At 41.6% G+C, this 25,331-nt stretch overlaps 1 protein-coding gene across 1 annotated transcript in view; it reads left to right on the forward strand.

Moving 5' to 3' along the window:
* The window catches only part of RYR3 (ryanodine receptor 3), an 869,465-nt gene that overhangs the window by 267,709 nt on the left and 576,425 nt on the right, over positions 1 to 25,331 (forward strand). The window contains exon 3 of the mRNA XM_073552155.1: positions 8,871 to 8,978. Within this exon, the coding sequence (XP_073408256.1) occupies positions 8,871 to 8,978 (108 nt within the window). The remainder of the gene's footprint in view (positions 1 to 8,870; positions 8,979 to 25,331) is intronic.

Raw genomic sequence — 25,331 nt, forward strand, 5'->3', positions numbered from 1 at the left:
GGCCTTTAGATATCCTGCGTATCAAAAGCGGATGGACCCACATTCATCTACGCCTCCTCGCATCGACAATCACAGGGTATGGCTCACCAAAACGTCGGGATATAACCCAATAGAAAAGAACACGCTCAGTGGTGTTAAAAGTCAGCCTGTCTGTCATGTTTAGCACAAAGCAGACCTAACCAAATCCAAGCACTGACTCTATGGCAAAGGTAGCAGGCTCCCACCTGTTGGAGAGCCCATAAATATAGGGTGGGATGATGATTTAAATTAGTTTCAGGCCTAAAAATCGTTATTTGTCCTTTTTGCAAGCCTCCGAGAAAATATCGCCAGACAGATGTCAAACGAATGCTTACATGCGAATAAAATCGGATCATCACAGGAAATTCGGATGACAGATGGATCCCTGGTCATGAAACCTTTGTGCGATTTCGGACCGTAAAAATCGGACTGATTTTTTTATCGTTGTGTGTGACTCCGGCCTTAGGGCTCATACTCACTGGCGATAAAATCGGACGATTGCAATCCGATTTAAAATCAGATTGCACTCTAACCAATGTTAGTCAATGGGTGACATCTCACTTGCGATTTTTTTTCCCATCCGAAATCGGACTGAGAAAAAAATCGCAGCATGCTGCGATTTCCTGCGATTTTTGCCAATGCAAGTCAATGGGTGCGATTAAAAAACGGACCATCCGTTTTCCATCCATTTTAAACGGATACATTACCATTCTGTGGCATAGAACACTGTAAATGGTCCTGTAAATGACTGTAGAAAAAGAGTTGCTGCGAAAAAAAAACGGATTGCATACGGATGGAAAACGGATGGAAAGATTAAAAATCGCATAGAAATCGCATGTCATTCACATAGCACTCCTCCCTTTTTTACAGTCCAGAAATCGTACTGTTTTTTTAATCGCAAATGGGTATGAGCCCTTAATGTGTCTGCTGTGTGGCATGGTAACCGTACCGCTATAGTGCCCTCATAAATAAAAATGCACACCATTGTGCACTCAAGATGTTAAAATTGTGCCATATGAAATATTAATGTCCTCTTTAAACACCTTAGAAAGTAATAGTTCCCCCAGTGTTCCCCTATAATGTATTAATGCCCCTCGACTGCCCATTTAGCAATTAATATGATTGATATTGTCCCTGGATTTTTTGTTTGCTATGTGAAACATTGTTTACATTTTTGTATATAGTTTATGTTTTGACATTTGAATTTATCGAACCACTACGGTTGTTTTTGCATATAATGAATTCTAGTGATGTCACTGTGGGGGGAGTGTGTTATGTTTTTAAATGAGGAAGCAGCAAACAGGGACCTGTTACGATTAAGACTGTTTTAAGTCAAGCACGTCAACACCAGAACACTGTCCTGTTTGTGACCTGATTTTAATGAAAATGTAATAAAGCTGTCAAGATTTTATCGAAGACGTCAGTTTTTTTGTTACATTCGCCTAACCCCAGATCCTTAGGAGTCCAATAGCACAGACAGCATCTCTGTGACTCCATTGGCACACCTGTGCTGGATCAATGTTGTCCAGTGCATGTACCTGCCATTCTGTAATCTGCAGACCTAAAGTTACTTGGGACTTACAAAACATACAGTGGAACGGCAAGGAGACCATAGTTCTCTGCTGCACTGCTGGATTTAACTATATCAGTATCCAGTGCGCAACGATTCAGCTAAGAGTGGTGGCCACTCGGGCTAAGCCCCACTGAGTGATAGGGCTTAAGATGAATACCCTGTCACTCCTGTAGTTAAGCTATTGTCTGTAATGAAATACAACATGCTGACCCTTCTCTCCCTAAAGTCTGCTATCCGGATACAACCATCCACATTAGGCTGGGATCACACATGCGAGGAATACAGCCTAGTCTCGCCTGGTAATACCCGACACTGCTGTCAGTGCTCGGGAGGAGAGCGTGCGGCTCCATGCATTGCTATGCGGACGCACGCTCCGCTCCTGAGTGCCGGCGGCAGTGCCGGGTATTACCATGCGAGACTCGGCTGTATTCCTCGCATGTGTGATCCCGGCCTTAGATTCATTAGCCCGCCTCTTCAAAATCAACAGGTTCTGCCAACATTCATCTAATGTTTATGGCCACCTGTACGGTTGTGCATTACAACTGCATAGTGCAGTCAATGAAGTGCTGTCAAAGGGAAATATATAGGGCCTCACAGGACACCATAGTTGCCTCAATAATGAGTTGTGATACACAATTTTAGAATATCAGTTGTATATGTGCATACATGCAGAATTGTAAGAATGTACCAATAATTAATATATTCTTAATGTTAAAGGGATATTTCCAAAACTGAATGTTATGCAGTGAATAGGGTATAACGTATTAATTGCTGGAGCGTCTGACCTCTGGGAAACCAACAATCCTGATAATGGGGTTCTGCAGAGCCGCATCTGAATAGAGTGAAGTTCAAGTATGTGTACCTCTCTCCTAATTCATTATTTCAGGGACTGCCAGAGATAGTGGAGAGCTGAACTTGCTTTCTCCAGCAGTCCCATATGCAGTGAAAGAAGGGGAGGTGTGCATGCTGAATCTCGCTCTATTCAGATGGGCCAATCAGTTTGGATAGGTAATAACTATCAATCTTGGAAAAATAAAAAATTATGTAAAAGATCAAATGAATTAGGTTAACGAAGTACTTACATTTAATAAATTATTGACAATGGAATAGTAAAATGACTGAATTCTTTATGCAATCCTCATTCACTTAAGGGGGTTTTACACTAAGCGATATCGCTAGCAATATCACTAAAACGTCACTGGTTTTGTGACGTTATAGCGATATTGCTAGCGATATCGCTATGTGTGATACTTACCTCCGACCGGCTGCCCCGCTGTCAATCGCTGATCGCGCGAGATTGTCCGGCTCCATTTCTCGTCGTCTGCTTCCTGCTGGGCTTCCTGCTGTGACGTCCAGCGACGCGTGGAGGCGGGCGGGAGGACGCCAAGATCGCTGTGTGTGAAAGGTGAGTATCGTCCGCTGCGTCGCTGCTGCATCGCTGTGAGATCTTTCTGTATGAAAGCTCACTAGCGATCATTTAGCGATGCACCAGCGATCCTGACCGCGTCATATCGCTGGTCGGATCGCTGGTGCATCGCTAAATGTAAAAGGGCCTTTAGCTAACTGCTGTACCACTACAGATAAGTAACCTCCAACCAATGGGGTCCTACTGTTCAATATCCTGCAAGCAGACATTGAGCAATCTGTAATTTTTCTAATTTGGGTAAATGTCTAAGTACCAAAACCAATATTATTGCTGATAAACATGAGCCGGGGTACACATATAAGCAGTAAGAGGAATTTTGATCGCATCCTAGGTGACTACCTTTGTCCTTGAAGTATTTTACTCTTGTAATAGATATTCTAGATGTTACTGCACAGTTGTTGAGTGTAAAGGATAGAGTAGGAGTTTGTGAGAGACACATGGGGGATCAAGACAAATAAATTCTGTTTCCAACAGATAAGATGTTCTGTTTTGAGACACCAAAGACAACAAGTGAACACATGATGTCACAGTATGACACATTGAAAGGTCAGTGGAAGATCAATTAATATTTAGTTATCTGAAGCCACCTAAAAATTCAGGTTCAACTACAGGTAACTTCAATATTCCTCTAATGATCACACCTACAGACATTCAGAAGCCTTAAATATGTTATCCAGGACTGTATAATTTCTTTACTAATGGCCTAATTAACAGGCAGGTAGGTGCTACCTACTAGCCTGTTGTGCCTAGTGCCGATCTCTGCTGGCACATAATTCCTAACAGACCGCTCCTGAAAGCGATTCAGTGGCTTCCGCTGATGTCATGTAGACAAAGCAGCAGCTTCTCTTCCGTTTGCCTCTGTTGACAGTGTGACTGCCACCGTCATGCTGATTGACAGCTGCCTCCCCATTGCCTCACAGCGGTGGGCCACCTATCAATCAGCATAATGTCAGTAGTCACACCCCGTCAACACCAGATCTCGTAAGAAGAGCTGCTTTGCTGACTTGGAACAGCTGAATTGCTGGGGACCATTCTGAGCAGGTGCCAGAGACATCAGGTAGGTAGTTGCCTCTTTTAACAGCAATCTGCCTGATAGTTTTTAAGCCCATAGTAAAAAAAATAGTCCTAGACAACCCCTTAAAACATGGAGAAGTCATTGCAGCATCCTCACGCTAGGCAAAGACTAAAGCCTTGCACTAATGTTTTGACGTATGTGTGTGTATGTATATATGTAATATATTGTAAGGTGGCTGTTTGACACACACTTGATAGAAGGTCTGTATCACAGAATTGGTTGTCCTCTGCGATGTAAACCTGGAGTAATTTTCTAGCATGCCTATTACTAAGAGCCTTGGTAGGGCATCCTTGCCAGGTTAACTGGCATCCGGAGAGACGGACAGGTCTGGCGCCCACATACCCCACTAATGGGTGTTGTTTGTGTTGTAATATGGAGGCTGCTTGTCTCATATATGATCTGTGTGTTTAGGTAAGAAGGCCTCCTGTGTGATGTCTCCAGACTAAGCTGATATACTAGAGGCTATCCAGCCTGAATGTCCTACACTGTCACTAAAGTGCCGTTATTGAACAGAAATGGTTCCTGTGATACCTAATTCTTCTCCCAAGTGAGTTGCATCACCAAATTTGGTGTTAGAAGTATAGGCAGTGTTCCCAGGGAGCACATGTGTCTACTACAGGGGTGATTCATGTCTTGGGTGAAGGTGGCTAAAAGCCAGGAAGCAATGTCAGACAACATAGAGGACCTGATGAAACACCTGGTGCAGACCCAACAGGAAACAAACTGTTTATGCAACAGATACAGCAACGGCAGTAGCAGCACCGACAACAGCAGCAGATTTAACTACTTGCAAAGGGGGTTCGTGGCATGTCGGCAGCTCCGACTCCAAGGTCATCTGACTATTTTTCTACCCGAAAGGTGAGGAGGAGAGCTTTGCAGAAAATGACCCTAGGTGATGACATAAAGGCCTTTTTAATCATGTTTGAAAGGGTGACCCAATGAGAGAAACTCCCACCGGAGCAACAGATGGAAATGCTGGTGACCATACTTAACGGGGGGAACTGTTGTGAATTCGCTTTCTGGCCTACCTCTGGTTACTAGTGAAGGTAGTGGTGCTGGTTATATTAACAGAGGGGTTGCGAGTTCTCTTCCCGGGCTTCCTCTGGTAGTTACTGGAGGTAATGGAGCTGATCTAATTAACAGAGGCCTGCCACCTGATAATGAAGAGGATGACTGGAGATCTGGAGTTTCTGACTGGATTTAAGACAGCCGACTCCCTCTATCCCTCCTGGTGATTTTTTTTCCTGCCTCCTGAGGTCTTGGTTTCCAGCGCAGTCCCTGCATGCTCAGCTAAGTGTTCTTTTGCTATTGTTCACATTTGATCTGGTTTTGTCTATTTCAGTTTTGTGTGGTCAGCCAGCTCTGGCTGGGGCTGTGCTGAATTTCCATCCTTATGTTACCGCTTGTGCCAGTTTGTTTTTGTCCCTTATTAGTTTGGCCTCTTTTTGCTCTGCTTTCAGAATATACCAGAGTGCTGATATAGTGGGCGAAGTCTAGTGACTTCAGTATTTTTCTATCAGACGTGTTGGGCATTTTTTGCAGGGTTTTTTGCATGATTGCAGACAGAGTCTTTCCTTTCCTGTCCTGTCTAGTTAGTGTGGGCCCCATCATTTGCTCAGTCTATTTTCCTACCTGCGTTTGTGTTTTCATCTTGTCTCGCCGACAATATATGTTTGGGGGCTATCTATTCCTTTGGGGTCTGCTCTGGGGTAGTTTAGATTTCCCCTTTCTTGCTTTAGGCTTATTTGGTTCTACGGCTGTGTCAAGGCATCTAGGATCATCGTAGGTATGCTCCACGGCTACTGCTAGTTGTGTGGATAGGATCAAGGGTCTGCAATCCGCTTAGTTACCAACCTCTTTGGTTTTCTGTGGCTTAGCTTGGTCTTGCTTTCCTCCTCAGTGACCCAAACATAAGAGGGAAGGATACAGACTGAGGGTGGATTCAGGAGCTAAGGCAAGGTGCATGGCCCCAGCATCTTCACCATCAAAAGTAATCCAGGGAACAGGGCAAGCTAGGGCGCTCCTAGTGTTAGCGACAGGAAAGGAGCTCCTAGTCCCGGGACACCCAACAACAGAGTTGTGACAGAATGCATGTAAGAGAAATTATTACATTGTAGAAATGGAATGTTTGGCCATAAAATGGGTGGTGAACACATTGCGAAACTATGTTAGGGCGAAAATTTAAATTAGTGTCAGACCATGCCCCACTCAGGTGGCGGAAGGTGAAAAAGGGGAAAAATGCCAGAGTTACACATTTTTTTCTAGCACTGCAGGTTTTCACATGGAACATAGAGCTGGGAAGCTACATGGTAATGCCGATTCTCTCTCGAAAAATCCCTTATCTAGTGGTAAATTGTACCAAGCCTCATGGCTTCAGTCAGAGTTGGGAGGTATGTAAGATGACTACTTGACACATAGTTGATCTGAGGTGTGTATCATGAAGATGGTTGTCCATTGTGATGTAAACCTGGAGAAATGCTCTAGTATACATGGTACTAAAAGGCTTCATAGGGCATCCGAGCCAGGTTTACAGGCAGCCGGGGAGATGAGCGAGTCTGGCTTTCCATATACCCCACCCCTGGATGTGATACATGTTGTAAAATGGGACCTGTTTGGCTCACACATGGTATGTGTGTGGAGGTAAGAAGACATCCTGTGTGATATCTCCAAACTAAGCTGATATACTGGAAGCTATCCAGTCTGAGTGTCCTAGACTGTCACTAAAGTGCTGTTATATGAACTGTGTATTTTGTTTTTCCTGCACTGAAAGACCATTTATTTCTTTTATATATTACCTACTAAATACAAAATTAGGTAATTTTTCTATTTAATTAGTCTTCTTTAAAATGGTGCTCACTGTGCTGCTCCTTTTAATATAGGTCCAACATCATACAGTTAATAATTTTATTTCTATAGTGCCATACAGTTTCAGGCTTCTGTAAACTCTCCTTGTTTTACTTTTCTTTCTCCTTACAGTAGCCTACTTTTAGTGATACAGTACCAGCAGGGAGTTTAAGGAGGTTGTATAGAGCAGATCAATGTGTAGAGATAGTGAAAGAACCCAAATCTTCAGGGATGGGAGATCACACAGACAGTATACAGCATCACAGACTTTGCAGAGAAAAGGATACAATTATTCAGCCTGTGTGTCTGTAGAAAGAAGATGGTACCCACATCAAATCACGTATTACTCAGCACCAGTGTCGAGGGAGAGGATAAATGAGAGTGAGTGAAGACACAGCTTTACCATTGGGAAAGATGCAGTCTCTTAAGGGCAATCTATCAGCAGGTTTTTGCTATTCGGCACTTAACCAAAACTTGTTGAGACATTCCTACATGCACAATTAAACACACTTAGTACTATAGCAAAGTGATCATCACTTTCTGTACATGAAACTTTACTGTCTCCTTTGACCACATAGACATTTAATTAAGCCGCAAGTCATATGTACTGGTGTTTCTTTAAAACACCTTATTAGGTCTCCTGTTTGACCTCATTCCCATATATCCAGCTTTTTTCCCCTCTGGCGTGGCAGGAAACTGATGCTGGAACAGATCTTACACTTTGCTATGGGTTCATTCACATTTATGGTACCAGATGGCGCAAGATGTTTTGATATCACTTGTCATCAGTTGAGGCACAAAATGTTGATGTAAATGGTCCAGAGATATGGAAAGGTAGCCGTTTAGCGATCATGAGGGGCCTAGTGACAGAGTCCCCAGCAATCAGCCACTTATCACCTTTCCTGTGAATAGATGAAAAATGTCCATTGTGGAACAGATTTTTTTTTTTTACCTTTTATACGAAACATTTTGTCTTATGGCAATGTATTCATGTGGAAATTTTCATTCAAAGGGGTTGTCTCATTTCAAATGGTTAAAGTTTACAATTACCTTATTAATAATCTCTGTTCTCAAGAACAGAAGGATTTTTTATTTTATAGTTTAACGCTCATTGCTTAGATTGCCAACCTACTGCAGTCTTTTAAGTGGTATCTGGTTTCCTAGGCAGGGAACGCAGTGCTTGCAAACTTTTTGGTATACATGTTACAAACGCTGTTCTGATGCTGGCCGAATTCCTAGATATAACCTGCAGTGCCCCCTCTCGATAAGAAGAAAGCCAAGAGGCTGGGGAGCAGTTCATGAGAACACCCTAGTACTGTTTAGTCAAATGTGAATCATATGTAGTAATATGTATAGTAGTCACTTAGATTGCTGTGCAAGCCAGAGAACACTTAGTAAGGAAGGACCATGCATGCTGTGAGAATTTTGGCTTTGCCTATTCTTGTACTCTTAAATTATATTATTGTAGTAACAGTGACAATTATGAAAAAATCTTTGGGGTTGATGTACATGGTGGCACGTCCAGTTCTGCCCACTTTGTCAAAGCAGGGCAAAAATGGCATGAAAGCACCAAAAGTAGCAAAATTATTACGCTGTCTCGCAATGCGCAAAAATGTTTTGTCCTTTCAAAGCTTTTTATGCCAGAATTCTGGTGGAAAAGCTTTGATGAATCAGGGCCCATGTGTGCTAAGTAATGTGACATATTTGTCAGGCAAAATGCAGCCTTGTTCTTTGCAAGAGATCAGATTTAAATGTTATTTCTAGACACTGGGAAAAATGAGAGAAACTCAAACTGCACAAATTGCACTGTGTGATCCGACTGCATAACTAGTTATATTGAAGTGCACTCTTTTGTGACAAAAGACAATTTCTCTTTGTATGTATACTCTTGTCATGACTCTTATTAATCTAGTTTTTGTACCTTATCTCAACAGTATGTTCCTCCTGACCTTTGCATATGTAATTTTGTGCTGGAGCAGTCCCTTTCTGTCAGGGCCCTTCAAGAAATGCTGGCAAACACAACAGCAAATGGCCAAGAAGGGGTAAGTCTTTAATGCCCCTTTACAAACCTACCAATTAATCCACTGACCAAACTTAAAACTTCAGGGTTTTTTTTTTTGTTATTGTTTTTTTTACCTTTTCTTTAGTAGTTGGTCTTGTAGGGTATGTTTACATGTCACAAACAAAATCTGTATGGATTCTGTTGCGAATTGTGTTGCAGATTAGATGTTGGATTTCACCCTAGAAAGATCTATGTAGACATGGGCATAAAAAGTGTAGATAATACTATTTTTTCTTAACATTTTCTCACGATATCAACACCAAAAATAAATATACAAAGGACATAAAAACAAAGCCTCTCATATACAGTATCATGAAAAAAGGCCAAAAACAATTTACCATACTAACCGAATGAGAATTTTTTTTTTAGAACCGTTTAAAATGCATGTGATAAAACCTGAACATTTACTTTGTCAAGAACAAGGTAAAATGAACCAATTGAGAGTTGGTTAATATATCCTAATATGTAAAACCATAAAATTTTGGGACTGGGGTCATTAGTTGTTCTAATGACTGTATTTAGGAATGTTCTATGCTTCAGAACAATGTTTCTCACCAAATAAAATCTTGCAGATCCTGGATGCCACACGTAAGACAAAGCTTTTTAAGCTTGTTTTTTGCTATCATAGCTGATTTCACTTTGTAACAAAAAATACCAGTCTCAATCTAACCTTTTTTAAAATTTTAGCATAAGTTACGTCAATGGGTTATGCACTGGGGCAGAAAATAAGCTTGAAACCTATAATATCAATACTATGTTAGCAAAAGAGCAAAAGACATCTCCAGACCGCGTTCATCTTCTCTGCCCTGTAATGACGCCACTCCATCGCTGATTGAAAAGGATGATGTTTTTTACTTTTTCCACACAAGCCAGCAAAGCCTCCCCCCTCAGGTTTTCTGCACAAGTGAAGCTTCCTCAACACTGTGGTTGACCTAATCCAAGTCAAACATAATGGTGGGGCAGCAGTAGAGACAGAGAGGAGAGACCGAGCATGATCTGGAGACCCTCGGCACTCACTACAATACTGTGCAGGACGTCAAAGCTTTTTTTTACAAGGTATGCGATGATTCTAGAGTGATTTTGAGGGCTTGTTAAAAATATTTTTAAAAGGTTGCACAACATAGTGGCACTGGCCTTTTATAGGAAAAAGGTTCTTAAAATGCAGTCCGCAACATGAGATTAATAAAAATAGAGTAGACGTGTATCAATCATGATGTCCTCAAAAAAGGCTCAGACAATTTTTTTTCCTTCTAGCAATTGTCACTGGTGGCACCTGCACAGTAGCATCTATCGAATTGCCGATAGATGCTACTTCACAGGCTCGCACAACGTCATTTTGAGAAAGATTTTATTTTTACTAATCAATGTATATGACTAAATAAAACAGTTTAATGGACATTATACATGCAATCATGCTGCAGCGCAGGCTCCAGCGCCTGCCTGCTGAAGGTGATTTTTTTTAATACGTATAATAATCAGTAGGTAAAATAAGCCATCAGTACGAATACCTAAGCAAAGTACTACATAAAGACCCAGAGTACGAGAATCTCATTGACTGAACACTACAAATAAAGATTAAACAACCACCACAAGACGGATTTAATCAACCAAGGTATCATTTTAATTAGTAAAATGGCGCTAACCTGACACTGTCTGTAGGGTTACTCAGCACAATCCTGCTGACAGGTTCCCTTTAAAGGGGTATTCCCAACTCCAAGGTCATATCCCAATATGTAATAGCTGTAATTAATAATAATATTAGCAAATACCTGCAATTTCAAATGTAGTCTATTTCTTCTGATTCGCTTTGTCTCTTACCCCATGAGCAAGGCATTGCAGTAGCTTCAAGGGTTTTCCTACAAAGTTAATTTTAATCAACAGATCTTGGAATAGTGAGAAGTTCCACAACTGGATGTGTTTAAATAAAATGATCCTGTGCTGAGATAATCTTATAAATGTGTCCCTGCTGTGTACTGTGTAATAGCTGTGTCTGACCGTGCAGGAATATAGTCTGATCATACCACAGCTCCTGGGCAGGGGAGGAAGCAAAAGAGAGTATAGAGAGAGGATAACATGAGCATCACAGATAATTCGTTCTTTAAGGTAAAAAGTAGCTTAAAACAGTTAGAGAAATGTTTTACCTTACAAAAACAAAAATCTGTGATCCCATGCTGTAATATCTGTGTACTCTCTTATGTGTCCTCCCCTGCACACGAGCTGTGATATGATCAGACCATGTTGTCAGACACAGCCATTACACAGTACATAGCAGGGGAACAATTATAGTATTATCTGAGCACAGGAACATTTTTAACACATCCAGTTGTGGAATTTAAGATTATTATCTATTAGTTAAAATGTACTTTGTTTGTGGGAAAACTCCTTCAGGTATACATGATTATGACCTCTAACAACTAACTGACACTATATGAGTGAATGTAACTATGGATACCTAAGCTACTGCAATACCCTGCACATGGGGTAAGCCACATAGGGAATCAGAAGAAGAATACTAAATTTCTAATTGGAGGTATTTGATAATTTTATTATTACACCTACTACATATTGGGATAGGATCTTGGAGATGGGAATACCCCATTATTGACAACATCTGTCATCTCCTGTCTCAGTAATAAGGAAAGTCTGTGTTCGCCGAAGACAGATTTTAATCACCAAAAGTCTTTATAATCTTAAACACATCAAAAATGGGGTAACACTTCATGCAACAAATATTAAAATACTCAAAAAAACAGTTCAGGGTACTGGCCCAGTAAATGAATTGAAAGAAAGGATCAATATATAAAATTTTATTTTTTATTATAGCTTGATTAAAAACAAGAAAAATCTGGAAACTGGTGCAGAAAATATGAGGGACACTTGCTCAAATGTAGTAATGGTAGGATTAGGTAAAAAAACAAACATCTGCTAGCTCCAATCACTGCTGCGTAACCACTTAATGAAGTTATCCAGGACAATTTTTTTTAAATTATGGGCCTAAAAACTAGCCTACCCTGCGCCAACTCAGAACGGTTACTGACCGCTCCTGCTGGCAATTCATTTGCTCCATGTCAATAGAGCAGCTGTTCTTCCAGACTGCTCTGTTGGCAGGATGTGACTGCCAGCGTCATGGTGATTGACAATCAGCTTCCTGCAGTCAGGCAACTGGGAGTCTGCAGACAGTCAACATGATGATCAACAGAACTCATCAGAAGAGAAGCCTCTACTCTTTCAATGTGACGTCAACAGAAACCACTGAATCACTGGCAGGAGTGGTCTCTGATTTGCTCTTTGCCAGCGGAGATTGGCGATTTGGACAACAGGCTTTTAGCTTGCAACTACCTGGAAAACTCCTTTAAATGCCACTATCAATCTAATAAGAAAGCCTGCTAGAAGTGTAGAGGCTTATAGAGAAGCAGGGAGAAGAAAACTCCTATGTAAAGAAAGGCCCATGATTTTGATATGTAGAATTATATTATTTGGACTGAGGAAGAGAAAAATTAAGCCAAATATTTTTAACAATATGTGGAAAATTGTACAGGGTGGGCCATTTATGTAGATAGACCTGGGTGAGCCATTTGTAAAGTTGGATCCAAAATGGCTAACTTCTAAATGGCCACCATGGTCACCACCCATCTTGAAAAGTTTCCCCCCTCCCATATACCAATGTGCCACAAACAGGAAGTTGATATCACCAACCATTCCCATTTTATTTAGGCGTATCCATATACATGGCCCACCCTGTAGATTTTGGGACTACACAGTTAAATTGAAAATGTGGCATAAATTATTTATACATGAGCATCTGTCTGTCCTCTACTGTGCATAAAGTGTTTTGTAATAATTAAATAATAATACCCCGTGAAATAATAAGATATTTTTAAGTTTAGCACTGTATGTTTGCTCTTGCATATTTCATTCTAAGATAATATGTAATGCATGACGTGGAGAAGATAACGTACTGAGTTCCTGAATTCATTTGATATGCCTAGCTGAGGAGCAGATTCATTTTACATACAGTTTTTTTTTTCACCAGCTGTCCAAGCTGAATCTCAGAAGCTGTTATCAAATATTCATTTTTAATGATCCTTTCAAGAGCAGCCAAACCAAGAAAATGGGAATTTTCTGGAAGTTTCCCATAGATTTATGCTCGTGCTGACAGAATGTGGAGAGGATACAGTATCTAACTTGGAACTTCCTGTGTTATTTTACCAGTTCCTCCTACTCACATAGTGGTAGAAATGTATCTGGTGACTGACAGGATAAGCAATGATTGTCCATTCACATACATGGTTTAATTTATTTTATTTTATTTATTTTACTTTTTTTTTACTCAGAAGTTACTTTCTTTGTTTTGTTTTTCCTTAAAGTAGTGGTAGATGTTTTGTAAATCTTTTTCCGAGTCATGAGAAAGATGAAGCTTTCCAATAAGAGTTGAACCTATTTCAAAAAAATAAATCTCAAATGAAACCAAGACTTACTTTAAATATTCACAATATGCTATCATTTTAGGTCTACAAATAAGCTAACAATACAATTAGATAAAACTTCAAATTTGCTGATTTTGGTGGGATTGAATGACTAATGTTACGTTGACATAAACATCTATTCACTTCAAGTTGTGTCCGTTTAGAAAATAGAGCACACATGGACCATTGTTATTCATTGTTTTAGTTTACATTAAATTTTTATTTATTGATTGTGTGGGAAAAAATCACTGCATGCGGTTATCCTATCTATTTTGCAATTGAGATTCACCTATATACAGTGGCATGTAAAAGTTACAAAATTACAAAGTTGAAAATGAAATGATCTCTATGGAAGGCCTAAAGTTAAAGAAGACACATTTCCTTTGTATTCTAAGTATTTTTCATACACTTGTATGAACTTAGCATTAAGCGTATTAGAGTCTTGCGACTCTTCTCCAACATCTACCATTACGAAGAATCAGGCATGTTGTATTACAAAACGCAGCACTTCGGATAGATTGTGGTGAACTCAGGTGAGACTTAATCACTCATGTGCATGAGTGATTTCTCTTTTGATTGCACCACAATTTGTTTGGAGTGCTGCGTTTTGTATTTTGTTTATTAAAAAATGTATAGTTACTTGAAATAAACACATCTTTTAAAGCAATCTTCCATTAAAAGAAGCCGAGAATGCAATGTTTTGGAAACCTCGTACAGCCATATTTTCTTCACAGCAGAACATAGAAGTTTCTAAAATTGCTCCACATTTTTAAGATGCAGTTGTTCACTGACTGGTGAACTTCTGACCATCCTTGCTTTTGGGAGACTCTGCCTCTTTAACATGCTCTTGTTATACACAGTCATTAGACTTAATTGTTTTTCACTAGTGCCCCTTACTTTTCCAGCCTTTTGTTAACTCTTCTTTGTGATGTGTTTTTATTGCTGTAAATTAACTATTTTTGGAAAAATGTCAAACTTTCATCTTTTCATCTGTGTTTTATGTTCTGTTGTGAATAATGTATGGCTATTAAAGATTTTCAATGCATTGCATTCTTTTTCCTTTTCACATTTTACACAGTGTCCCGACTTTTTAGGAATTGGGGTTGTTAATGTCTGTTGTTTTTTTTTTGCATGGTTAAGTAAAGTGAACAAAGTGAACGCCTTTCCATTATCTAAAGTGCTAGCTTTGTGTTTAGCATCTTTAAAGATTTATTGTTTTCTGCTTAGTATATTTTTAAAACTTGGTAAAATATTTTGATTCTTGTTTTTCAAAATAGGTTCTAACTTCTAAAACCATTACCCTTCTTTGAGAAATTGTTTATCACTTACCATAAATGTACAATCCTTTTTCCCTCAACAACATGGAACAAAAACTTGACTTGTTTTCCTATGTTAATTCTGTAAATTATAAAGACTTCTTAAAAACATTTTAGAGTTTTAAATTATTCTGGATTGTGTCTGTGTGAGGCTGGGAAGACTCCAAGGGTGAACCCACAGGACCGCGACGACGAACCTGCCCCCGGGCGAGCGGGCCAGGTGTACTACCCCCTTTACAGGGAGTGTTAGGGGCAGGTCCGGAGGAGACTATCACCACGGAAGCTGATACCTGGGGACAACTGGAGAAGTAAATAGGCGGACACTGGGCTGGAAGGCAGACAAGGCAGGCTGGCAAACACAGGAGGGACGGCTGCAGGACTGGACGGGAAAAGGGCAGGAGGGACCGGAGCAGGCAGGAACGGATCAGGAAGGCACACACGGGTGAAGGCAAGAACCGACAGGAATGGCAGACTCTGGAAGGAAATGCAAAAGGTGGTGAGAGGTCAGCAGAAGAGACAAGGCGGGTAACAGGCACAGGGCAGGGCGCTAAGCGAAAGAAACGTAGGAGACGGAGGACCCGAGAATCTGTCGTGAGACACAATAGATAATCAGGCATGGGTCAGGAGGGGCAGCTCCCTTTTATAGGAGCAGGACTTCCAGGTCAGACCTCCGGGGTCACGGGGCGGAGAGATGGGACGAGCCAGTCTGTGCTGAGGTCTGGGGTGAGAGGAGCGCATGCTCCCCGGGCTGAGCACAGAGGCTGACCACCGGGCAGGAAGCAGGAGAGCCAGCGGGTGCGCCCGGAGGCCGTAGGCAACACGGGCCCAAGAATGGAGGCAGCGGCAGGAGCCGTGAGTGTGGAGCAGGCGGGTGCGGGACCAGCGGGAGCAGCGGTAAGCGTGACAGTCTGTACTTTCGTCAGCTAAGTGTTTTCTATGAACAGCAAAATGCATTGCAATTGCGCATATACGGGATGCCTTTATTAAAGAGATTTCCATTTTTTTGCAAATAGGGTATAATCATGCTGTAATTGAAAGTTATTTACCTTTTTATATCATTTGGTTTTAAAATTCTGATTTATTCTCATTTTTAAGATATCTGATTAATTTCAGTGAGTGGGAACATTATTGTCATGCTCTGATCTGTTTTGATTTACCGTATATACTCGTGTGTAAGGCTACCTTCACACTTGCGTTTTTTTGCGCTGCGTGCACAGTGCAAACGCGCATAAAAACGCATCATGCGTTTTTAATGCATTTTCTTTACATAAAAATGCATGCGTTTTTAAACGCTGAGGTGCGCATGACCATGCGCACGTCAGCGCTCCCATAGACTTTAATGTGTTTTTGGGTGAATTCCGTACGCATTGCGTGTGCATGCGTTTTTTTGAGACAGGTCGGATGCACAAAAAATGCAACAGGTTGCATTTTGTGCACCTGGGCGCACACTACTAAAAAACGCATGTGCATACAAACGCATGATAATGCGCACCCATGTTAAATATAGGGAAAAAACATGCGCATGTTTGCGCAAAAATGCAGCGCAGAAAAACGCATGTGTGAAACCAGCCTAAGCCAAGTTTTCAGCACATTATTTTGTGCTGAAAGCGCTCCCTCGGCTTATACACGAGTCATTGTGACAGAAGACGGCAGGGGAGGGGGAGCGGCGGAGCAGTGGATAACATAGGCAGGAGCCAGCTGTTGCGGCTGTAACTGTGCCCACTGCTAAAGAGAAATGAATATTCACTGCACTGGCAATTAATATTAATTTCTCCCCCACCCACCAGGTTAACTCCTGCTATCCCTGACTTTAACGTGTCAGCATACAGAGAACAACATAACACATATAGGAAACATAGCAAAACATTGTCAGACATTACAAACACAGCACATACATTACAGTACAGGATACATAGGGATAAAATGGTAAGACATTAATATACAGGGCATATGGGATACAGACATTACAAAATGGGTACACCGTCCAGGTACCACAGGCCCAGCCCAGGGGAGAGATGGACAGAAGAAGGTCCCCACCACTTCCTTACACCCCTCCCCCCGAAAACATGGCCACTTTCAAAACAAGAGTCCCAGTCTCTCCTAAAGTGGATCCACCGGACCAAGCTCTCCCTCTCCCCCCTTTGACCAGACCACGGGCTTAGCAACAGATCAGTGCGCTGGGTTCAACAGGCGGTCAGTCCAAGGTAAAAGATAGGGGACAAAGTTCCAGGTGCAAAGAGTCTTTGCCACAGCCACACACACAGTCAGTTAACCGTCATAGGGATGTCAGGCCCGTGATCCAGAAAGGGGAGCACCAACGGGTACAAACAAACTGGGAGGAGGGGAAAACAACGCACATGTCCCTTATCTTGTGACCACGTCAGACACCACAGTCCTTCGGTGCGGTACGGGGCTCCTTGCACTTAGTGTATGGGCATTCCAAGTAAAGGAGACCCACCTCCTAATTTTTGGCAGGCCTTGCATTCAATTCATAGGCAAACACTCTGGGAGACCCGCTTCCTAATAATGGGAACATTGTTTTCAGGAAGACCACCTCTGTGTCTGTTCCAAAGGTTATTGTGATGCAAGTAACTTTGGTGCAGGGCAGGCCTTGCATTCAATACATAGGCAAACACTATGGGAGACACACTTTCTTCTAATGGAACATTTTTGTCATGAGGCCCTCAAGTATGTCTGTTGAAAGGCTTATTGTGGTGCGTGTTACTTTGGTGCAGGGCAGGCGTTGCATTCAATGCATAGGCTAACAGTATGGCAGTACCCAAAGAATAATGTGAACTTGGTTTTCCTGTGTCTGTCCAGTACGTGGGTTCAAAGGCTTGTTGGGGTGCATGTAACTTTGGTGCAGGGCGGGCCTTGCATTCAATGCATAGGGTAACATTATGGCAGTACCCAAAGAATAATGTGAACTTGGTTTTCCTGGGGCCTTCCAGTTCATAGGTTCAAAGGCTTATTGGGGTGCATGTGACTTTGTGGCAGGGTGGGCCTTGCATTCAATGCATAGGCTAACAGTGTGGCAGTACCAAAAGAATAATGTGAACTTGGTTTTCCTGTATCCATCCAGTACGTGGGTTCAAAGGCTTATTGGGGTGCATGTAACTTTGGTGCAGGGCGGGCCTTGCATTCCATGCATAGGCTAACAGTATGGCTGTACCCAAAGAATAATGTGAACGTGGTTTTCCTGTGGCCTTCCAGTTCATAAATTCAAAGGCTTATTGGGGTGCATGTGACTTTGTGGCAGGGTGGGCCTTGCATTCAATGCATAGGCTAACAGTATGGCAGTACCAAAAGAATAATGTGAACTTGGTTTTCCTGTGTCCATCCAGTACATGGGTTCAAAGGCTTATTGGGGTGCATGTGACTTTGGGGCAGGGCGGGCCTTGCATTCGATGCATAGGATAACAATATGGCAGTACCAAATAAAAAATAATAGTAACTTTTGTTTCATGTGACCATCCAGGACGTCTGTTCCAAGGGTTATTGGGGTGCGTGTAACTTTGGGGCAAGGCAGTCCATGCATTCAATAAATAGGCAAACACTACGGGAGTCCCACTTTCTTATAATGGGAACATTTTTTCAGGAGGCCCTCCTGTACGTCTCGTGAAAGGTAAATTGGGGTGCGTCCTACTTTTTGGCAGCCCAGCCACTCAATGCATAGGCAATAACAGTATAGGAGACCCACTGTTTTATAATGGCCCTTTTAGAATAGTAATGCCGACTGATGCCACAATTAAAATAGGCTTTGCGACTTTAAGAATCGCTCCTTCATAAATGAAACAAGATGTGTCTGATGATGTGTCACACATAACATGGCCAGCTAAGGTTGTTAAATGCTACAATGACATTTCCCAGTAAATGCATTAGTATTGGTTGAAAGCAATGATAATGTTGAAAAACGCATCAAAACACTGCGAGTGAACATAGCCAAAGTGGTGGGGGAGCATTTTTTGGGGGTTATTTCTTTTGCCTTACATACAAATTATTACCCTGGAAAGGATGTCCCTTACCATATTTCCCTCAGAAATCCATTTTGGTTTTCGTTTTTGTATGGTTTACTGTACTTCTGTAAAAGTGGCGTCACACACTGACAACATTGGTCACAGCAGTGACCTAGGAATCAGAAATGCTTCCAGGGGTGTTCCCCATGATGTTCCCATGTCGTTTGTGCACTTTCCCCATACATTTTTGACATTTTGATACCCTAGAAAGACCTTCGGGGGAAAAGGAGGGGGTCGTGGCAAAAAAGCTTGGATTTCCCATACACTAAAATGGGCTCGTTGCTCGGGTCGAGTACCCGGGTATTCCGGTTTGCTCGACCCGAGCAACGAGCAACCAAGCATTTTAGTGCTTGGTCATCACTAGTACTTACATGAATGCATCACTAAAATCACTAGAATCATAGAATCGTAGAGTTGGAAGGGACCTCCTGGGCCATCTGGTCCAACCCCCTGCTCAAAGCAGGATTCGCTAAATCATCCCAGTCAGATGTCTGTCCAGCCTCTGTTCGAAGACTTCCATTGAAGGAGAACTCACCACTTCTCGTGGCAGCCTGTTCCACTCATTGATCACTCTAACTGTCAAAAAGTTTTTTCTAATATCTAATCTGTGTCTCCTCCCATTCAGTTTCATCCCATTGCTTCTAGTCTTTCCTTTCTCTTAAGTTTTGAGAATTTTTAAATTTTAACATAGCCATGAGGCACATTATGAATTGCTACATGTTTACAAGATCAGATCCACTGTCATCACATTTATGCAGCGTTTGAAACATCATCAGTACAAGAATGCAGAGCCAACACCACCATCAGTACATGGATGCAGCACCATAATCACTGTCAGTATATACATACAGCACCAAGCTTAGTACAGTGATCAATTGAAATGTCAGGTCAGCCCTATATATAATTGTATTTCTTGAACCTACAATTCCCAGTATGTCCTTAACAATAGTAAGCAGATGCTAATAGTTGTTACCAGCCATCATCAAACTGCAGTTCATACAGGAATGAGAGCACTGATGAGACGTATGCAGTTTCACAAATGTCAATTTACATACAGGTACCTTATAGGTGATGTCTTCTGATTCAAGTCATTCCCATCCGTTTTGCCTTCATGTAGTGTGTGATGAGATTTCAAGCCCAGAGCTAATCTCTGCAGACTTGCCTCTTCTCCATCTTCAGCATCACTTCTTGACACGACACTCTTAGAATTAAAAAAAATCATTATATTGCCCCATAAATAAAAATATCTCCCTTGCTGCACCACTGAATAAATATTTTCCCCTCACTCTTCTTCCAACTCAAAATATCCCCTCACAGTGCCCCTCTCCATAGTATCCCTCCATACTATCTCTGTAATGTCCCCCAACTCTCTGCCCCTCTCCAGAATGTCCCCCACGGTACCCCTCACCATAATGTCCCACAAACTACCCCTTTTCATACTATCTACCACACTATCACTCTACATAATATCTCCCCCACACAGCCCCTCTTCATAATATCCCTTACACACAGCCCTTCTTCATAATGTTCCCTCACACTGTCCCCCAAAATTACCCCCACACGCTGCCCCCCTTCCATATATCTCCCTCACACTGCCTCTCTGCATAAAGTCCCCCCCAAAAAACTATAATTTGCTCCTTTCGCAACCCCCTTCAAGTCCCAAATTGCCACATAATGTCCCCCATAACTCTTTGATGTTCCCTATAGTGTTCACCGTTGTCACATGATGTTCTGTGTTGCCATGTAATGGCCCCCAAAGCCCCATTATGTTCCCCATTGCCCCATAAAGGCCCGCATAGTATGCCCATTGCCCAATAATACCTCTCATTGCGTCCCTCAGTGCCCCATAATGGCTCCATAGTTTCCCCCATTGATCCACAATGGCCCATGGAATGTAACACCAAACGAAAAACAAACACACCGCATCTTCGGCTCCCCCTGGAGCACTTACTGGTATCCGCCGCGTCCTTGCCACCTCTGCAGCCCGGCACTAGCAGCAGTGTGAATACATCAGCAGCATACTGAACTCATTATGCTCATTACGCTGCACTGCTCCTGTCCCGGTGCCTCAGTTTTCAAATGTATTTGAGCCTATAAGAAGCGATTACATTTGCAGTTAGTAAGGAGGGAGTGTTGTCTCCCAGGCAGCTCCGCAGGCCGCACAACATCCTTGGGCGGGCCCCATGCAGGCCTGAGTTAGGGTGACTCGCTGCCAGTCTGTGCATTGCGGTGTCTGCTTGATTAGCCTGACTGCAGCTAGAAACAGATTACATTTGACAACAGGCAGTGGCAGCAAATTGACTAAATGGAGACATCTAGCAGCTGACACTTTGGAGTGATTTTTTTGGGCTGACCATGTAAGTAAATAAAATACTTGCTAATCATTGTATTTTCTATCTGATAAGCCTAACTTACGAGAAAGGTTCTGCAACTAAAATAAGCTATTCCAATAAAACTTTTCTATAGTGTGGTAGATCGGCTTACTCAGCTGAGACGGGTACACTGCGGCTTTAAGAACTTCCTTTGGTTTATTGTAGGCAGCATAAACTAAAGTGTAGTTAAGAAAACACAGCCCTCTGGGCAAAACAGGAAAACAAAGCAAAATGGTGGCAGAACAAACACAGACCTTCTGTGAGAGGGGATCCAACTTCCTTCCTCTCACGGCTGACAGAACCTACACAGTTCAGGTTCAAAAGTCCATGCAGCACTTTCCTGGAGCGCTCCTTCTCCAGGTGAACATAATGAACACTGAAAGTTATTTCCTTCAGCCATTTAAGCCCAGATCATGTGACTCCTCAATCACATGACTGATCACATGACTGTGACATCACCAAGATCCTGTCAGCACACAGTGGCACCGACTCTGTAGGTGCTGATATGTGGGGACACTCTCCCACCCGCTCTATGATTCTCCCCCTAAAATCCAGCCCATAACATACATTAACTTATCCCTTGCAACACTTACTGTGCTGGAGGAAATAAGACTCTGGATTGTATATCACTGATGCCATTAGGCGTACTGAAACATTTCTCCCCTCTATTACATTACGATTGACTCTGTTACAATAGTATTAGGGGTTTGTTGAGGTAATTGCCTTATAAAAATATAGTTTCAAAAATGGAACTTAAAGGGGTGCCACAATACTGTAAATATAATCAAATATACTTTGTTTTCAAATTCTGACTCTGATAGTGGCTTCAAAATATAACAAGCAGCTATAGGTTTGTCCTTGTGAGCTTCCATATGGAACAGCTGGTTTCAGTAGACCTCAAGGGAACCAGGCAGCTCCTAACTCTAAGTCAGAGCTGCTGCCACTCTGACAGCTCCCGGCTTCCCTCTCGATGGCGTAGCTGCTTGCAGGGGTTGAATTTTTAACTTGAAGAGCTGATATTTTGTAACACATATTAACATTAGTAAAGAACCTCTTTAGGTTTATTATATTCTTTGTGGGATACAGCTACGCATTGGTTACATGGGAAATTGTGCTCTTAACTGGGCTAAATGGATACATTGTGTTATAGTGAAATGATATATGAAGTCAAAGTAACATGAACTCTTTATTTTGTTTTCAACCTTGATAGACTAGAGACCTGTCCAGATGGGTATGTCCTTTTCTCTCCTAGCACTCTCCTTTTATTTGCATGGGGATTGTGATGATTTGATCATTTTCACTTGGGAGCCCAGCACGACTTCCATCTCTCTGTCTTATAGGTGTCATTTATATTTAATGAAACATGTAAATGTAGACATCTGCCTGTGTGGTAATTATAGATAAATAGTCTGTCATTTCTGATGCACGGTTGATATTTAAAATGTTATGGTTTATAATAATAGTGTAGGTGCCACAGTAAAATAAAAATGGTCTAGTTTAGAATGGGCCAGAGTAGAAGTGGCACATCTTTTTGCTAGTAGGACTACCACTTTATTTTAGCAGTTAGGTGTGGGGGGAGTAACAGTAGTCTGATCCTTACCAATCAAACACCAGTGTCATATAGTGCTACAATGGTCTATGATCACACAACAGTTCAATGTGTCTAGTTTATGCAAGAGTAAGAATGGAAGGTATGAACTACTGAAAAAAAAAAGACAAATTTGTCATTTTTAAATCATAAAAAACGGGGCAGGAACTTCTATGAGAGGCCATATTTGTATTCTGCCTAAATTGTGAGATTTTAGGTTCACATTATTTTCTTTATTGCTTCTTTTTAATAATAACTTCAATTGATTTTTCAAAATACCTTCTGTTCATGACCTTATAAGAGCTCTGATTTTTTTTCATGTACGAGGAAAATGGACGGAGTTTCATCAGACTTTCATCAGAGTTTGGTCAGTTTCATCAGGTTTTTTTCACTGATTAGAAAATATAAAATGTCTCCACCTTCTCCTATCAGTCAGTGAAAAACGTACAGAACACAGATGTCATCCGAGTGCTGTCCAATTTTTCACTGTCCCGTAGACTTGCATTGCTGATTTTGATTCGACACTGCTTATAGTCGAGCATTTATCCATGATTTTACATAGACTACTTGGTCCGAAGAAAAAATCTGACATGTGAACAGCCCTATAGACTATCATAGATACAAGTGCTATTTGTGAAAATAACAGATGGCACTTATACGTGAAAAACTTACATGTGAATGAGCTCTAACTTAAAAATTAATAAGACGAAGGCCGGAGTCACATAGCGTATGGCAACTGATGCAAGAGCATCGGATGTGATATGCTAATGACCCACAGCTCCTGCTCTGCTGCAAGCGGGATTCGAGGGTCATGCTACTGTTCTACGATCCTCTCACACAGAGAAGCACAGCTGCGGAGAAAGCAATACCTTCATCTCCTGTCAGCGTATATCACACCCCACTCAGATGATATCCGAATGATATGCGTTGTCACTCGCACCCACAGACTTATATAGGTGTGAGTAAGCTGAGACTAGGCCGAGTCCCTGTGACAATCGCAGCATTCTGCGATTGTTCTCGCGTGCCGATTTGGCATTAGAAAATAATCGCAGGTGTGATCTGCCCCATAGAGTAACACTAGGCTGAATGCTATGCGATGTTTTATGGCATAGCACTCAGCCGTATTATACGGTATTGTGACTCCAGTCTAAGGTTACAGTCATAAGACTGATTTTCTTTCATCTGAGAAAATTGAGTCGATTATGCTAATCACACTCTGATGAGAATTGGATCACAGAATGATGCAATACTCTCTATCGTCTCCATTCTGTCATTCCGTGAAATTCAGATGACACGTGGATGTCATCCAAATGCGGTCCAATTTTTTCCATGGACCCATAGACATGAATGGTCTTGTGCAATCCAATAATCGGATGCAGCTGGTGCATGCTGCAATTTTTTTTCAGATGACTTGGTCCAATGAAAAAATTGGATATGTGCACGGATAGCACTCATCTCATTTTTAAGGTCATGTGCACGAGCCCTAAGGGCTTGCAGCCTCTATACTGTGAAAAGACAAATATGCTTAGTCCATCAGTACCCATTTTCTTGTTAGGCCACTTTTACACTTACCGCTTTTTTTGCAGTCCGTTATTGCGGCCCGTTTTTGCGGGCCGTATCGCCACATTTTTTATGGTCTGCCGCAATAATGGACCACAAAAAAGCTTGCGGATTACCGTTTTTCATTTTTCCCATACTATGTAAATAGTATTTGGAAAAAAAAAACGGCGTTCCGCAAAACCGGAAGTCACGCTGCACCGCAAAAACAAACTTCCGTTTGTTTTTGCGGCCCCATTGATTTTCAATGGGGCGTGTCCGTACACCGTGAAAAAGATCGATCAAGCTTGATCTTTTTTCACGGCCGCAAATACGAGCCTCACGGCCGTGCGGCACACGGCGCACCGTGGAATTTTTGTGGGCCGATTTTGCAGCCCCATAGAAATCTATTGGGGCCGCAAAATCGGCCCGCAAAAACATGGTAAATGTAAAGGCAGCCTTAATGGCACATGTATTTTTTTGTTTTGTTTTTAATAATATGATTTAATTCCTGCATTTTATTGCTTTTTTGGTAGCATTGTTTTATGCAGTCATGTAATTCATAGATTAGGTAATTCAAAGATTCTACTTAGATTCTCATAATTTCTATTATATGAAAAATACAAACTACCATAATAACACAAGACACACAAAATATTCACATTCAAAATTGGTAAATACGAGAGGGAATTCCCACCATTTAATCATGTATAGTAGGAAGGGTGAATTGAATTAAGGAGCTCCGAAGTGAAAATGATTTCTCATCAATCTGCCCAGTATGGTTTTCTTCCTTTTTTTCCCCTCCATTTTCTTTTCTTTGCTTGTTTTAGGTTTTCAGATGGATCTGTGTGCTGACTGCTCGTTCTGTAATAATTTTATTCTAACCAGTTTGAAACAATCTTTTTTATAGCAGGACTTAAATGTCAACAGATTTGCTTACCTTCAATGGGCTGACTCTGAGCTCTGTACAACCTGTTAGATCCAATCTAGCGCTGCATGAATATCCTGCAACAGATTGGAAATGTGCAGCAGGACTGTA

Source organism: Dendrobates tinctorius, unplaced genomic scaffold, assembly GCF_039654945.1.
Source record: "Dendrobates tinctorius isolate UK_male_01 unplaced genomic scaffold, ASM3965494v1 ptg000186l, whole genome shotgun sequence".
In the NCBI taxonomy this organism is placed as follows: Eukaryota; Metazoa; Chordata; class Amphibia; order Anura; family Dendrobatidae; genus Dendrobates; species Dendrobates tinctorius.